The sequence below is a fragment of the Antennarius striatus genome, chromosome 14, assembly GCF_040054535.1.
Source record: "Antennarius striatus isolate MH-2024 chromosome 14, ASM4005453v1, whole genome shotgun sequence".
Taxonomy (NCBI): Eukaryota; Metazoa; Chordata; class Actinopteri; order Lophiiformes; family Antennariidae; genus Antennarius; species Antennarius striatus.
In genome coordinates, this window is record NC_090789.1 from 19,256,605 (window position 1) to 19,273,693 (window position 17,089).

At 42.0% G+C, this 17,089-nt stretch overlaps 2 protein-coding genes across 4 annotated transcripts; one reads left to right on the forward strand and one right to left on the reverse strand.

The window, feature by feature from the left end:
- The first annotated feature begins 2,823 nt into the window (after positions 1–2,823).
- Positions 2,824–9,014, forward strand: gtf2h4 (general transcription factor IIH, polypeptide 4). Of its 3 annotated transcripts, XM_068332893.1 has the most exons (13): positions 2,830–2,901; positions 2,997–3,233; positions 3,314–3,418; positions 3,933–4,064; positions 4,146–4,331; positions 5,038–5,146; positions 5,248–5,316; positions 5,395–5,478; positions 6,440–6,605; positions 6,848–6,978; positions 8,282–8,408; positions 8,682–8,743; positions 8,874–9,014. In XM_068332893.1, the coding sequence occupies exons 2-13, from the start codon at positions 3,118–3,120 to the stop codon at positions 8,982–8,984; spliced, it is 1,398 nt and encodes a 465-aa protein (XP_068188994.1). In that variant the 5' UTR covers positions 2,830–2,901; positions 2,997–3,117; the 3' UTR covers positions 8,985–9,014. The 3 variants fall into 3 exon arrangements, with proteins under 3 accessions (XP_068188992.1, XP_068188995.1, XP_068188994.1); XM_068332891.1 differs by having other exon boundaries at positions 2,824–3,233; XM_068332894.1 differs by lacking the exon at positions 8,874–9,014 and having other exon boundaries at positions 2,824–3,233; positions 8,563–8,694.
- Positions 9,015–9,815: 801 nt separating this feature from the next.
- tnfa (tumor necrosis factor a (TNF superfamily, member 2)) lies at positions 9,816–12,171 on the reverse strand. Its single transcript, XM_068333231.1, has 4 exons — positions 12,002–12,171; positions 11,877–11,904; positions 11,152–11,208; positions 9,816–11,065 (listed from the first exon to the last, which is right to left on the reverse strand). The coding sequence occupies exons 1-4, from the start codon at positions 12,146–12,148 to the stop codon at positions 10,596–10,598; spliced, it is 702 nt and encodes a 233-aa protein (XP_068189332.1). The 5' UTR covers positions 12,149–12,171; the 3' UTR covers positions 9,816–10,595.
- Positions 12,172–17,089: the final 4,918 nt, after the last annotated feature.

Genomic DNA, 17,089 nt, shown 5'->3' on the forward strand with positions numbered 1-17,089 from the left:
TCTGCTGTAGATTTCCTTTTGTTGCTGCTTCATCCTCGTTCAGTTTGTTTAATTCTTTAACCTGCAGTCAGAAGCAGAAGTCACAATCACTTTTCATTCTTTCACACTAAAAGCGTTCAGCGAGCGCCGTTACAAACAGACAAGAAGTCTTTCCTCAGTCAGAGTAAAACCCTCCGGCTGAACCCTGAACCCATGCAGCACATTTTTGAAATGCTGACACACAAAAACAGTTCAAAACTGTTACAAACTCAAAACGGAATTTCTGCTGCAGCTGGATTTGTTGAAAAAAAAAAAAAAAAAAAAAAAAAGAATATCAAAATTAAGAATTAAGAATCAAGATTAGGAAATCAAATTAAATAATAATCTTTTCAGTTTGCGGCTGATGACCTGTTTGTGGCCTCCGATAAAAACGGATGAATGATTAAATATGTAGCAGAGAGGAAGGTCAATAGTTTCACCTGGAGTACTATCACTAGAAAAAATACAATAGAGACGGACGTTTTGATTTTACATCTTGATATAATATCGATGCTGTTTGGGGAGTTTTTTGTGATATTTTTCTTTTCGTTATAGTCCCGGGATCTAGAGAATCTGCACGTTTTGCTCACGCTAATCTTTAATTACGCAAATATTTAGAACATGTAATAATAATAATAATAATAATGAAAATATTTTTTAAAAATAATTACAAATAAATAAATAAATAAATAATAATAATAATAATAATAATAATAATAATAATAATAATAATAATAATAATAATAATAATAATAATAATAATAATAATAATAATAATGGATTAGATTTATGTAGCACTTTTCTGGTTAAATCCAAAGAGAAGCTTTACTTGTAACAGAATTCACTCACTATGTCACATTGGCTCGTCTTAACCAGCTAGATTAACCAGAAACCTTGTGATTATTAACAACTAGAGCTGAAAAAATACTTGCCCCTACGAGAGACCAACGAAGGTTGATTCAACATGAAGGTTCCTCCTGAGCGTAGTGTAACATTCACACACCTGCAGCGAAGTTTGTTTTTGTCCTTCAGGTGTTTCCATCTGCAGGTGAAACGTTTCCTCCCTGCGACTCCAAACTGCCCCCTGCTGGATTTAGGTAGACGTCATCATTGAACATGTGAACTGCTCAGAGTTTTGTATTAACCTCAACCTTTAGGTGTTCTTCTGGATGTCTGTGGGCAACATGCTAATGTTATCTATTCAGCTACAGCTGCTGGCATTACAAATATTGTAGCTGTTTTCTCTTATCTGGATTTTCATATAATGACAATATGATTAATAGCTATTATAATAAATTAATGTTTTTAGGCAAGTAATGACCAGATACCAAAATGTGTAGAAACACTGAAATGGTGAGTCACTCCACTGTTCTGGAGGGACACAACTTGCATTGCTCTGGTATGCCATCCATCCAGCCATCCATCCATCCAGCCATCCATCCATCCATCCATCCCTACAAGTTTTGTGTTTCAGATTTCTTTTTTTGTGTGTCCCAAACTGGGTAATTCTTAACAACAGCAGTCATCTGGTTGGTGTGGAGCAGGGGTGTCAAACTCATTTTCACCGAGGGCCTCATAGAATGATGTGGCGGGCCACATTTGGCCCCCAGGCCTTGAGTCTGACACATGTTTTGTGGAGGAACTGAGACTCACGGAAGACCTCCTACAGATCCAGGTCCTTCTCTGGGACTCCTATCAGGTCTGGTGACTCAGAAAGATCACGTGAACTGAGAGCAGATGATAGAACAGATTTTAAACAGACATCAAATCAAATCAAACTTTATTTATAAAGCACTTTTCATACAACACACACATTAAATAGACATGGCTTGACCACCAGGCGAACAAACTAGAACCCACGCCACCGGACTCTGGCATTGTAACCGGTGTCTCAATACGGTGAAGAGGGATGAGAGTTGATGGAATGAGGAAGTTCAGGTGTGCAGTGGAGAAGGTAGGGGTGGAGACCACATGGATATGGGTGAAGGTCGCCCCGCCCTGCAGCAGGAGAGACAGGAACATATGGAAAGTATTGGCGATATCCAACACTTGTGCTGTTAGCATTAGCCAATCAGGATGGCCTCTGTACACTACAGAGAACCTTCAGGTTCAAACAGTCAGGACCAAACATCAACTGTCGCTCCAATGCACATTTGTTTTATGTGTGTTGCAGCTTCACAGCCCATCCTGGCCAAAGCACTTCAGATGCGTGTTTCCATGGATATGCCGCAGGCTGGTGGTGGTGGGGGGGGGGGGGGGGGCAATTTACTGTCTGGCAGCAGTGCTGTCCATCTTCTAGCAGTAGCTACAAGCTGTTGTCACCCAAACCTGACATAATCACAATTACTAAATAATACGATCACATGTTTCAGCAGCAATGAAGCCCAATCACACAGGGAAGCAGAAACTCGTCATGTTCTAAGATATTGTTCAAGTTGTTCATCAATAATGGTGTTACATGCGTTCCTTACTGGTGCCCCCTGCTGGCCAGATGGAGATATACATTTCTGGAAAATATGACAGTGAATATGAAAAATGCAATAAGTGTATTAGAAAACTTGTATTTAGCAGTGAGTATTTTATGATTGTGCACTTTATTTTGTATCACACGCTGTATCAAAGAACAATACTTGTTAGTATTTGTTTTCTCCTCGACACTTCAGCTCCTGGCCAGCGGGGGGCGCTAATATAAACGTGTCCATATTTTATCTGCACTTCCAGGGACTAGCCGGCAGGTGGCGGTGGTGTCTTTAAACCTTCAACTTGACAGCGCGAAGAAGTGGAACACCAGTCAGAAGGCTCGGCTGGTCACGTGACAAACAAACATGGCGGCGAAGTGAACAACCGGAACACAACAATGCAGCTGATTTAAAACTCCTGACGGCAAAGAAGTTTCATCTAAGCATTAATTTGTCTGATTTAAAGTATTAATTATTAACGTGACGTAAATTAAACCGAATATGTCCGTAAATATAAAGTAAATGTAGGTTAGGTGGAGGGGATGCAGAGAAGCTAGCTGTCCGTCGCGTTAGCGGGGACCGAGGGGACTATTACCGGGACACCTGAGCTCTCCCACCGGCTCCGTTGACTCGGTAGAAGATGAAGCTGCGTGTGGAGCTGCGATGTAAGAACCTCCATGAATACCTGCGGGAGCTGAGCCCCGACATCCTGGACCGGCTGTACAACCACCCGGCGACGTGCCTGGCGGTCTACAGGTACGGAGCGCGCACACGCTGCGCGTTCGCGTCCACGCACACGCTTGCGCGTCCCTGTCATCTCTGTTCTGCCCCCACAGGGAGCTCCAGCCTCTGGCCAAGAACTACGTCATTCGGATGCTGTTCCTGGACCAGGCGCTCCCCCAGGCGGCAGTGGCATTATGGGTAAAAAAAGGCAGCCAGAGGTAAGCCCCCCCCACCACACCAGCTTGTTGTTTCAACGCTTCGTGTTCTCACATGGAGGAAACACTTCAGAAGACGCCAACAGGAACGACCAAAAGACCACAGGAAGTGACATCAGAGCAAACTGAGTCTAAAATCTGCTGAGTCATGTTAACATGACACGTGAAATCTGAATCTGTGAGGCGTTGATGTTACACTGCTCTGGGGAGGTCGAGGCAGAAAGCAGAACTACAGTCGGATAGGCGGAGCGATTGTATCTCCGAATGTTCGTAAGTCAGATGTTCGTATCTTGAGGACTACCTGTATTAACCTCAGAAACTACAACAACCATTCACACCTGGATGGAGCTCACTATAACAGCTCAGATGGGGGTTGGTGGGACAGCGACCCCCTCGTGTACTGCATATGTTTGTCATAATTCTCCTATTCCAAGTGTTATAACCTCCAATGAAGCCCGGCTAATGTATTTCCTGCTGTTCAAAGCTTCTTCCATGTTGTCTTTGCGTGTGCTGGTAGGGATCATGACGAGTGTGTGTCGGTGCTGACGGGACTCCGCCTGTGGCACAGCCAGCAGCTGCAGGGGGGGTTGCAGGGCTACATTTTAAATCCAGTGTTCAAAGACAACCTGAGGATCTCTCTGCTGGGGGGGTAGGTCTGTGAACGCATTGCCGTTCGATAGCAGACGTGACGTGAGCGTTCCTCACCTGTTTGCGCTGCGTTCGTGCACAGGGGCACGGCGTGGGCGGACGAAGGCAGCACTCTGGGTCCCGACCGCCACGCGCGGGACATCGAGAGTCTGGACCACTACGCGGTGGAGCGCTGGGAGGTCATCCTACATTTCATGGTGGGGTCTCCCAGCGCCACGGTCAGCCAGGACTTGGCTCAGCTGCTGGTGCAGGCCGGTCTCATGAAAAGGTACGGATCCAAACCCCACCAGCACTAACTGTTCTCAAAGGTAATCATAGAAGAAAATAATTGTGTCAGAATTAAGAGATTTTCTAATGAAAAAAGTAGCAGATTACTTGGGCAGCAAAGGGGATGAAAATGTAATGATGACCTTGACCTTTGGAAAAGTAGGTCAATGTAGGTCAGGGTAAAATGTTTACATTGTTTTTTCAATTTTCAATTTCAATTTTTTTTTTTTATTAATTTTTTTAATTATTTATTTATTTTTATTGAGTGCCAATCCGATTTAAAAAAATTTATTTAATCGGATTGGCGTTCTTCACCTTTGGAAAACTAGGTCAATGTAGGTCAGGGTAAAATGTTTTATTTTTTTTAATTTTCATTATTTTATTTTAATTTTAATTTTTTAAAAATTTTTTCATTTAATTAAATGTCAATCCGATTATATTTTTAATTTAATCGGATTGGCGTTCTTCACCTTTGGAGAACTAGGTCAATGTAGGTCAGGGTAAAATGTTGAATTCAAGGGTGTGGTGGGATGTTGCAGTCTCTGACCGCCTTGTTATGTTCCTGTGTGTTGACGTGTGTTTTCCTAACATAATGCAGGATTCTACGACTGCTTTGTTCCACTTTTAAAATTACATTGAGTCCATAAACGACCACAATCCAGGTTCTGTTCTTCAGATTGTGATGTTTTGTCCTCTCCTGTTCCCAGTGAGGCGGGGGAGGCGCCCTACATCACCTCGTCCGGCTTCCAGTTCCTGCTTCTGGACACGGCCTCCCAGCTGTGGTACTTCACCCTGCAGTACCTGAAAACAGCTCAGGTATGTCCTGCTTTCACTGGATAACAGTTTGAACCATGGCTGTCGATTCTCAGGCAGGTGGCGCAGACGGTCTGCTCACGTCTCACCGTTGGCTCTTACAGGCCAAAGGGATGGACCTGGTGGAGATCTTGTCGTTCCTTTTCCAGCTCAGTTTCTCCACTCTTGGCAGGGTGAGTGCTCCAGTTTGATTCTGCTCTGTCGTCTCTAACAATCCTTCTTCACGCTGATCGTGTTCTGTTCTCCCTCAGGATTATTCCGTGGAGGGAATGAGTGAATCCTTACTGACCTTCCTGCAGCATCTCCGGGAGTTTGGACTGGTGTTCCAGAGGAAGGTGGGGTACTAAGACGGAGGAGGACCAACTGCAAACATGACAGTTTCTGTGAGATCCACATTAAACCAAATTAGTTCGTGAAATTAATGTAATACTGTAAAGAAGTTAAAGAATATGAGTGGGTGGAGGCAGTGCCTCTATCCGAGCCTCTGAGTGTTCAATCCTTTGAGATTCTTTAGGTGATACTTGAACGAGTAGCACAGGTTAGGTCTGATTTTCACTCAGCTTTGCCTCTTCATTCGTTTCTCTTTGTGAGGCATCCGTAACTTTTCTGTTTGTCAGGCTGTTGTTCAAGCTGCTCCTGATAGGTCAGGATTCAGTGAGCATGCACCGACATTTAACCAGCTTCAGTTAAAAAACAAAACAAACTTTCAAAAGCACTGATGGAGGCCCGTGTAGGGAGTGTGTGCAGACACAGATGCATTCAGAGATGGTGAGGGCTGCACCTGTAATAAAACACAGTTTCAAGATGGACAGAGTTCTACAGCTCTCCAGAAAGTATATTAAAAACATTGAACAAATTCAGTCAGAGACTGCAACATCCTGCGACACCCCTGAATTCAACATTTCACCCTGACCTACACATTTTTGTGCCTCTGGCTCCCTGAAAATGTTTTTTTTAATTTGTTTTGTGATTTAATCTCATCAGGTTTCAGAGATGTGTACCTAAAAAAGGTATAAAAGTGAAAATTTGACCTTGACCTAGTTTTTCAAGGTCGAGGTTGTGATATAATTTTCCTCCCCTTGCGTCCCTGAATATAACAGCTTCTCCTTCATCTTTCTATCTTATCCAGTTCCTGAGATATGAGCAAAAAAAATGTACAAAAGTTGAAATTTGACCTTGACCTTATTAAATATTCGTCCAAAGCCACTTGGGATTCTTTGGAGCCTAAATCTTTTCCAGAGGTTGTCTCTGGAGTGAAACATCCGTCCGTGTCCTTGTGTGTCTTCCTGTGATCAGAGGAAGTCCCGGCGCTACTACCCCACCAGGCTGGCCATCACTCTGGCAGCGGGGGTCACCACCACGGTGTCCAGCTCCTCTGTCGCCAGCATGGCCTCCATTCCCGGCACTGGTGACGCAGGCTTCATCGTGGTGGAAACGAATTATCGGATCTACGCTTACACAAGTACGTATGAACACCTTAGAAATCTAAAAGTACATTTGACCCCATTGGTAAGTCAGGAGACCCTGTGGAGCTCCGGTAGAATAGATGCTGGAGTTTGCAGTCCGGCTGTCGGGGCTGTTCGTGTATTTTCTACAGAATTTCCTGGTGAATTGTGATCAAAGGGGCTTTAAGAGGTGTGTGTGTGTGCGTGTGTGTGTGTGTGTGTGTGTGTTTGCGTGTGCGTGCGTGTGTGTGTGTCTCAGACTCAGAGCTACAGATCGCCCTGGTGGCGCTCTTCAGTGAAATGCTGTATCGCTTCCCCAACGTGGTCGTTGCCCAGGTGACCAGGGAGTCGGTGCAGCAGGCCATAGCCAATGGCATCACTGCAGAACAGGTGGGTGGGGACTTAAGTCCCGACCAATCAGGAAGAACTTCTTCTTTTTATTTATGTTACATTTAATTCAACAACACAACAGAATGGTGAAATGGTTTCTGTTTATTTGTTTATTGGTTTTATGAAACCACAGCGTTGCACAAGTTCTGACATGGACATTCAGTGATGTCATCAAGCTGCTCATACCTGTCAGACCGAAGGATGAAGTGGATTTAGTTTGATGAGAAATCAACATTTTTCTGATGTTAAGCTAATTATTAGGAACAGAGCTGGAGGGCATCACGGCTGTCCTCAAAGGGCCAGATGTAACTAATAAATGTAACTAAATGTAACTACTCCTTAATGTAACTAATAAATGTAACTAAATGTAACTCAATGTAATCTAACTAAATGTTACTACTCCTTAATGTAACTAATAAATGTAACTAAATGTAACTCAGTGTAATGTAACTAAATGTAACTACTCCTTAATGTAACTAATAAATGTAACTAAATGTAACTCAGTGTAATGTAACTAAATGTAACTACTCCTTAATGTAACTAATAAATGTAACTAAATGTAACTCAGTGTAATGTAACTAAATGTAACTACTCCTTAATGTAACTAATAAATGTAACTAAATGTAACTCAGTGTAATGTAACTAAATGTAACTACTCCTTAATGTAACTAATAAATGTAACTAAATGTAACTCAGTGTAATGTAACTAAATGTAACTACTCCTTAATGTTAAATAACTGAATTTCTGACTGATTCTAGTTCCAAACATTACAGTTAGACAGAAAAAACATGTTTGTTTGTTTCTCTGTTCTAACATAAATCCTTTTCATTTGTCAGGTTATTAAACCCACAGAACTCCATCAATCAAGGATCAAACCATCAATCAATAAAGACAAATAACATCAAACACAAGTCAGGATGTTAACTTTGTTCACTACCTTTTTGTCAAAGTTAAAATAGCCTTAATTACTGCATTGTGGGAAATGTAGTTTTGGTTAAAGCACACTTTGGACATATTTATCTTTAGACACTCTGACCTTGTCTGCTCTCGGGGGCCACATTAAATGATGTGGAGGGCCACATCTGGCCCCCGGGCCTTGAGTTTGACACATGTGCATGAAACAGTCTGAGTTTAGCTGATGCCTCAAATAGTCTTATGTTAGGTCTCATGTCAGTTATAACCAGTTATAGCAGTTGTCTGCTTTTTGTGAAGTGCTGCATTTTGTTTCCAGTATTTGATGTATTGGTTCTTAGTCTGATCTAATCCACCTCAACATGTGGGATGATTTTTATTCCCGTCCAGATTATCCACTTCCTCAGGACCAGAGCTCACCCTGTCATGCTCAAACAGACTCCAGTCCTGCCCCCGACCATAACCGATCAGATCAGACTGTGGGAGTTAGAGAGAGACCGACTGCAGTTCACTGAGGGTGAGCAGATCTCATCTTTAATCCGATTTTACTTGTATGTCGAATAAAACTGGACGGAGCCACGACTCGTATCTCAAACAGCTCGTTTGTGGAGCAGCTGGTGCCTCCAGGTTCTGCTGGACAAGAAATTCCCATCAGTCTCTCTGTTTTTCAGTTTATTCCTTCATCAGCGTGTCCGTCTGTCCTTCTTAAGGCGTCCTTGCGGGTGTGGTTTTGGGGGTTGGGGTTAATGTTCGGGGGTGAACAGGTTCTAACGATCACCGTCTCCTCCAGGAGTTCTCTACAGCCAGTTCCTCTCCCAGGCCGACTTTGAGGTTCTGCGAGACCGAGCTCAGGTTGGGTTTTGTTCCTTAGTAGTACTATGAGATACTGGAATCTCTTCTGGTTACTGTACTTCAGGTGTTGTATTAGAGTTCCTGTGTGCCTGTTCTGATGCTCCATTCACCTGCGTTGATCTCTGAACAGGGTCTGGGCTGTCTGCTGTGGCAGGACGTGGCCCACAGAGTGATGGTGGTGAGCCCACAGGGCCACAGCGAGGTCAAGAGGTTCTGGAAGCGACAGAAGTCTCACACATAGCTGAACGAAAAATAAACGTCACGTCACAGAAAAACGGTTCTCTGGTGTCTGGTTTCTGTGGGTGTTCACTGTGTCGTATAAACTGTTAACCGCATTTTAATTAAATGAGAATTCATTTTTATTTATATAGCACCAGATCATAAACAAACGTTATCTTAAGGCGTTTTACGGGGAGGGCTGATGCCATGAAAGCCAAGCTGTCCCACATGAGCAGCACTTTGGCCACAGAGGAGAAGAAAAACTTCCCTTTAACAGATCCGATGAGGTGATTGGACAATATCATCGAGAGAGAAGATCAATACCGTAAATTCAGTGATGGTGACAGATTTGGTCCAGAGGATCTCAGGATTCTGTGGTTTGATGCGTCTCTCAGAAGCAAAATAACAGACATCCATCTTTATAAGGAAAACCTCACCAAGACCTGTCCCTTTGAATACCATGGTAACCATGGTAACCACTCTCACGCTTTGTTCAGTTCAATTATTTATCCATTCATCATTTATGATCAACATGCAGTAACAATTAAATGCAACCTCTGATTTAGTTTGATCTACCACATCCGTCCATCCCTGGGTTTAAATTCCACCTCTGACCTCTGATTTCTTTTATTTGATATTCTGTTTTTGTGCTGCTTTCAAATGTCACATGTCTATTCACATTTTTACACATCATCCCAGCCTTTATGGAAGTTGAGTTATAAAAATTGGAAATGAAACATCTGAATGTGAGAAATGCAAGAAGTGAAACCAAGAACTGAAACTGAAACACAAGATGTTTCATTTTAAAAATATTTGTGAAAATGAACACTGAACAGGTAATTTTTCCCCCAAACAGATAATTTATTACAAAAACGCATCATTCATTTATTTCTAGGGTGGATTTGTTTTGTTTTGAAGGTTAACTACACCTTCAAGGTGAAGGTCCGCTTCTGTGTTCACGTTTCTTCTCTGAAGCGACGCAGTTTCAACACATCTGGTGACTTATTTTTCCTAGTTAATGATATTTCCAACCTACAGAGTGAGCAAAATATCCAGAAATCCACTTTTGGTCAACAGAACTAAACTCCGGGTCATGTCCTCTATGAACCGGATTAAACGTCAGAGGCCTCCTTCTGAGTTACTGTTGTTTACTTGCTTTTCTTTGTTTTTTATTGTTTCACTTTTTTGACTGTGCAGAAAGAAAGCTAAAAAAGTTAAGGGTTAATGTAAAATTGGTGACGTTAAACGGAAAATAACTTTATAATACACATCACTGGATAAATATAACCATTTGATTTATTTCTTCCATTTTCTTTTCTTTTTTTTTCAATAAATAATTTCATCAAATCCACCACAAATACTTAAAGAATTCAGTAGAAAAATACTGCAATAAATAGAAACTGCAATAAATACACTTTAAAATAAATATAATAAATATAATAAATAAATTCATTTCTGTCAGCTGTAGTGACACAATAAAAACAGATCAGTAGTGACATAGCACACAGGGATTCTCATCCATTAACAGCCATCAGTCAGTTTTCGGGGTTGCGTCCACAGCTGGTTGGGGTGTGAACCGTCTGAGGTGGAGGTGTGTTTTTGTCTGTGGGCCTCATCATGAAGTCAGAGGTTCTCACAAGGCAAACACTCCAAAGAAAGTCTTCCCTGGCTCGTCCTCCAGGTTGGCCAGCATCATTTCCTCCATGACGGTCTTCAGGTGGTCACCTTTGCTCAGGCTGAACACGGCTCCCGTGTAGACGGAGGTGAACCAGCGTCCCTCCTGATCCGGATCGCCCGCTGTCCTCTGGCAGGCGGTGCGGACCGCGTACAGGATGGTCTGGTAGTACTTCTTGGTGTCATCGTTACCGTAGGTGCTGGACCAGCGCTTCACGGCGTGGCTCAGGTGGACCATGCGTTTGGAGGTGACGTCATCGGCGTTGCTGCTGCAGCTGACGCGGAACGACGCTTGGCTGTAAATGAAGTAGAGTCCGTTTTCAGGAATCACTATTTCATTGTTGTCCAGTTCCAGCCCACCTCCGGAGTGGGACTGGTCCACCTGACTCCTCCACTCCACTGAGGTCTTCATGGCAGGGTTGTACCGTCCTGTAGGGGGGGACGAAGAGAGACGATCAGTTGTTTCTGGTCGATCACAAACAGGTTACAAAGTCTTCCCATATTATTGTCTTTACCTTCTAGATGAATGGCTGCTCTGGCATTTGAGAGTTGCCTCAGTGTGTGATGAAGATCTGCAGAGAGGGAGGTCAGAGGTTAAAGGTTAAGGTGTCATCGTGTGGAGTTAGAGCAGGTTGGTGCTGGTCAATCATGAGCATTGATTACAGATTAGATTATTATTCTACTTATTGTAAGAAAACAGGACCTTTGACATGTCTGTCACTATGGTAACAATAAGAAACACAGTAACCGCTCGCTTATTCACCCCTCAAGATGCACAGCTTCACTACATCACGGATTTTTAGTTGGTAGTCACGTGATACCGTACGCGCATTCTATTGGCTGACGGCATCCGTGTGTGTGTGGTGCGTTCCAAGATTCCAAGTATTAAAGAAACACTTTACTTTAATAAAAAAGTGTTCTAAACAGTCTATCAGAGTGTTTTAAAGGTAATACAGATAGAAGGTGGTTTAATATCAGTATAATTTAAATTACCGTAAATAATAAAATACATAGTTTGTCACTATATTGCGGAATTTCTTTTTTCATAGGTGGTTCCTGGAACGCGTTAACTGTACTGTATTTGCTGTGGTTTGTTTCAGGCATCAACACAACTACAACTGAAACCTACGTCACGCATGAACATGAAATGGAAATGAGTGGAAACTAACGCAGACTTTACACTGAATAAAACAACATTTTTTAAAAAGGGCGTCATGAAGTCATGAAAAAGCGTTCCTACCAAACGTGTCTTCATCCTGGCCTTGGCCCTGTTTGAAGAAGAGAAGGAACACACTGTTAACGTCTAGGACCAGTTGAGGGCCAGCGAGTGTGACGGACCCCCGGGGGTCCTTTGGTGTTACCCACCTTAGTGTGCCTGTGAAAGGCGAGGGCCACACCAGCAAACAGGCAGAGCGCCACCAGCAGCGTGGCGCCCGCCAGCTTCCTGCCGGGGCTTCTGGGTGTCGTTGGACCGCTGTGGTCCTCCAGCGGGACTCTGCACACTCCCTCCATAGTTTCAACACGTTTCCCTCCGCTTCTGCTGCCGGTTTGTTGACTGAGACTCAGACAGTCTCTCTTTTAAAACTGTTTCCTCTCGTGGGGGAAACTCCAGTGATGTCAGCAGAATGAGTGAGTGGAGATGATGATGATGAGGAAGAGACACCCAGAGCCCAGAACCGTAGCCTCCTACACACAGTGTCTATATGACTGCACCATCCCAGTGGAACACACACACACACACACACACACACAATGATAAGGGTGTATGATGACCAGATGCATTAGACAGGTGATCATCTACGCTTGCGGTGTGTTTGGGGTCGCGTTCATGTGGGTCACCTACATAGAAACTGGGGTAGGATGTGGGGTAGGAAGCCACACACTCATCAAGCACGCAGTTGTGCATCACTGTGGTTTTACAGCCTACACACACATCAACAATCATCAGGTGGTGACAGGACATGATGGACCAGACGACCTTCCATCAGGACCTACGGCCAACCAGGATGGAATCAAACCAGGAACCCCCCATGTGTTTCCCCCCAGCAGCTTAAAGGTTTAGTAAAGTCAAAATGACATGAAAATATATACACAATGGAAATTAATCAGTGCTAATCTCGTTCAGAATAGAATGATTAAGATAAACACAATATGCTGAGTGAGATTTGAAAAAACAGATGGTATTATTCTCTAAACCTCTTTTCATCCTATTCTGTGTATAATAATCATTACAGCTATTATATACATATATATATACATATATACACTGTATATATAAAATATATATGTAGCAATATAATATATATATATTGTAATATATATTATATATATATTATATATATTGAGATATATATTATATATATAATATATATGTGTATATAAATATATATATTATATATGGTTTATATGGTTTTACGTCTTCATAAAAACAATATTTATGAAGACATTATGTTAAAATAATGAGCTCCCTTGTATGTGTGTGTGTGTGTGTGTGTGTGTGTGTGTGTGTGTGTGTGTGTGTGTGTGTGTGTGTGTGTGTGTGTGTGTGTGTGTGTGTGTGTGTGTGTGTGTGTGTGTGTGTGTGTGTGTGTGTGTGTGTTGTGTGTGTGTAACCACCCCACCCACCACAGTGAGGAAACCGTCTTCATCATCATCCGTATAGAATCTGTGCACTGACTAACAACACAGTAAATGTACGTTAACTAGTTCAGCGCCATTCAGTTTCAGTCATTTCTATGACAAAGAGACAAAACAATAAATGAAGCTGTTACAACTCAGATGAGTAAGAATGATGGTGGATGTCAGGAGTGTGTGTGTGTGTGTGTGTGTGTGTGTGTGTGTGTGTGTGTGTGTGTGTGTGAGATAGATAGATAGATAGATAGATAGATAGATAGATAGATAGATAGATAGATAGATAGATAGATAGATAGATAGATAGATAGATAGATAGATAGATAGATAGATAGATAGATAGATAGATAGATAGATAGATAGATAGATAGATATACAGTCACAATGACATCTGAAGCAGACGTTCTCTTGACTACTATAAATGGATTTATAGTTTAATATGAGGGAAATTAATCCCTGGGAGGGAAGGAGAACTAGTTTACCTGACAACAACGACAGGATGTGAACAACAGATTCTCATTCCAGAAAATGCCCCCCCTGTGTGTGTCGACAGCCCACTTGGACTTCCAGTTGATGCATCACGAAAGCAGCAAACTGACATTAACGATAGAATGGAATAGAGAGTGAAGAGAAAACTCCCCCTCCTTGCAGAACCTCTCCGTGTTCTTCACACTTTCTTTTTTTAAATTGACCACAAAAAGAAAAATTTCCTCCCTGGAGTCAGAACAAACACGCGGTGGGTTTTTGCAGAATAGTCCACTGCTTCAGCTTCCTCATTACATCATGAGGACCTGCCTAATTCCTCCAATCATCTGCTCATCTGGAAAAAAAAAAAAAAGTTACCAGATGTTGTCCTGCGTTGCGTTAAAACTGCAGCTCTCCTCCTACAAAAAAATCAGCAAATCAAACAAGGTTGTAGCTCCAGGTTGGTGGTTCAGTGAAGACGAGGGGGTGGTTCCACTATGAGCAGGGGGAATCCCCATGTCTGCCCCCCCTTGAACCTCACTTTTCATGGGTTTTCACTCATGTAAAGTGAGAATTAGTTCACCACAAGTGGTGTCTTTCTGATCTGAAATCATGAAATTATCTCTGATAGTACTCTATAACATTACCCTCAAGAAGTCCTTCACACAGTTCAGAGAAGCAGTCCCGGGCCACACATTGACTAATCTGTTGGGACTTTTGCAGATGACACCCCCGTTATTAGCTAGATCCCAAACGACACTTCACAGCAGAAGAACATCACCAGCCTCTAACAGTGTAACTAATAAATGTAACTAAATGTAATTTAAAATGAATGTTATACTCCTTAATGTTAAAAACTGAATTTATTGCTTATTACAAACTTTACAGTTGAGCAGGAAAAACTTATTAAACCCACAGAACTCCATCAATCAAGGATCAAACTCTCCTATGAATAAAGAAAAATAACATCAAACACAAGTTAGGACATTAACTTTGTTCAAAATGTTGCTTTCAATGTTAACATAGGCTCAATTACTGTATTGTGGGAAATGTAGTTCCGCACACTTTTGACGTTTAAATTTAGACACTCTGACCCTTTATGGTCTCGCGGGCCATATAAAATGATGTGGAGGGCCACAGTCGGCCCCCGGGCCTTTAATTTGACTCATGTGCGTTAGAAAAATAACAGTAAAACAAGCAGATGATGTTCTGAGAGTGAGAGAATGGTTTTGCATGTGAGTTTTCATAAAACTTCGCTGTGTGACTATTTAGGAGTTCATCGGGGTGACAGTCTGAGTAAAGACACTGGTGGTTTTAGACCAATCAGAGGAGGTGATGAGGACAATATGGGCAGGATCTGTGAGGTCTGCAGAGATCTTAACCTGCTGACTCTTGACCCTGGACCGATAGAAGTCCTGAATGGAGGCAAGGTCTCACTGGTGATCCTCTAAGCAGACCGGATCGCTGTGGCAGATCCAAACTAGACGGTTGCAGTTGTGCACAGGACAAACTGAATGATGCAACCCAGACCAAGCGTGGTTTATCTGCGTATGTCGTCATCGGACATCCTGAACCGGGTGACCTGTGTCCAAATATAAAACCAGATATCATTTCAGTCACATGAGGAACCGGTTACCACAAGAAATAAAGAAACTATGATGTGATGATATTGGAACACAGGAAATACCGGTGTTATGCAACAGTGGGTGAAACTTTTCGCAGTGCACGATTGATGCTCAACTTGTTTCCAACCTGTCAAGTTGTGGCCTGTTCAGGTTCAGGCTGGAAGGAGTTTTGTAGAGGAGGATGAAACCAGGTAGAACAAAAGGCTGGGCTGGAGTGAAACCTGGGGTTTCCTGTCTTCTCAAGTAAACACTTTTGTTTGGATCATAGTTTTTTTCCAGTTGTGAGGCCTTTACAACATGAAAGAAATGTCCACATTTATAAAATAGTAAGTTCCACAAAAATATTAGCAAGGTTATTTTAGGGGTTTTAGTTCTCTGGTTGTGTTTTCATTACATAATTAAAGCAGGAGGAAAAATAGGACTCAAATTATTTATATCGATCGATCGATCGATCGATAGATAGATAGATAGATAGATAGATAGATAGATAGATAGATAGATAGATAGATAGATAGATAGATAGATAGATAGATAGATAGATAGATAGATAGATAGATAGATAGATAGATAGATAGATAGATAGATAGATAAACAACCAGATCACCTGATAATTATGGTCGTCCTTCGTATTTAGCAAAATACAAAATATGTCATCAAATGAATTAACCTTCGTGTGGTGTTAGCTTTCTGTTACCATTTCCGATGTTAACGGGTCGACCCGCGTTTTAAATCATCTCTAAAATACACTAAAAGCAATCATCTATCATCCAAACTGTTTCTCATCTCTTGGTTACATTGTTAGGCTTCCTTATCCATGAAAATATTAGTTTTAATATTTTTGGTGTGGGCCTCTGGGCCTTTTTTTTCAGTATAGCCCTCGATTTCAATTTTAAAAACCTCAAGAGAATCATATAAATAAAAAATAGGTTGTTGTGTTACCTGAGTATTACTGAGGGGTATTATAACACATCTCTTGAATACATTTTTTTCATTTATTTTTTCATTTTAATACTATTAACTATACTAACATCTATGGTGTTACGGGTCAATTTCGACCCATATATATTTACTTCAAGGAAATGAAAAAAAAAATTTTTTTCAGCAATAGAACTTTACTATAAACACAAAATGAAAAGCAGAACAAGTAATAACACAAAATATAGATTTGCAAGGTCAAACAACCAATCGAGCATATGTTGCAAAATTCCAAATTCGAAAACTAATAAAAAACTAAATCAGAGTAAAAGTCTCTGTATGCAAGAACATTCATATGTATGTGTGTGTGTATGTATGTTTAGATGCATATGTGGCAAAAAGTGACACTATTTGCGTGTTCTTTGCAGATATATTTCTTGCACTTGAAGCACAGTTCGTTTGTCTTTCTGTCCTTCCTGCTTGGGCAGACCTGACACCTCTTTCTTTTAGAATCAGTTGGCCTGATTTGGGTTCTGGCTGTGGCTGGTGCGATTGGTGTTGAGGCAGGGCTGGCTGAGTAGGATGCCGGCGAGGATGCTCTTTGTGTTGCTGATGTTGTGGACGGAGTGGTAGGTGAGCTCTGCAGCTGTCTGACCAAGGCTGCAGCATCTGGGTCTCGGGGAACCCGCTGCCTTTGCTCAATGTGTGGCTTCATGAGGGAATTTCTGAGCTCCTCACGAAACAATCTCCGCTTGGCTTTTTTGGTTGAGTTCCACCCTGGGTGGATGTGGGTCCACAACACAAATGCATTATATGC

Excerpts from the sequence above, each read along its gene's own strand:
- gtf2h4 (XM_068332891.1), top strand. The coding sequence starts at position 3,118 with ATGAAGCTGCGTGTGGAGCTGCGATGTAAGAACCTCCATGAATACCTG. Across the intron at positions 6,606-6,847 it reads TCGGATCTACGCTTACACAA|ACTCAGAGCTACAGATCGCC; the intron begins GTACGTATGAAC and ends TGTGTGTCTCAG. Across the intron at positions 6,979-8,281 it reads ATGGCATCACTGCAGAACAG|ATTATCCACTTCCTCAGGAC; the intron begins GTGGGTGGGGAC and ends ATTCCCGTCCAG.
- tnfa (XM_068333231.1), bottom strand. The coding sequence starts at position 12,148 with ATGGAGGGAGTGTGCAGAGTCCCGCTGGAGGACCACAGCGGTCCAACG. Across the intron at positions 11,905-12,001 it reads CCTTTCACAGGCACACTAAG|GGCCAAGGCCAGGATGAAGA; the intron begins GTGGGTAACACC and ends TTCTTCAAACAG. Across the intron at positions 11,209-11,876 it reads CCAGGATGAAGACACGTTTG|ATCTTCATCACACACTGAGG; the intron begins GTAGGAACGCTT and ends CCCTCTCTGCAG.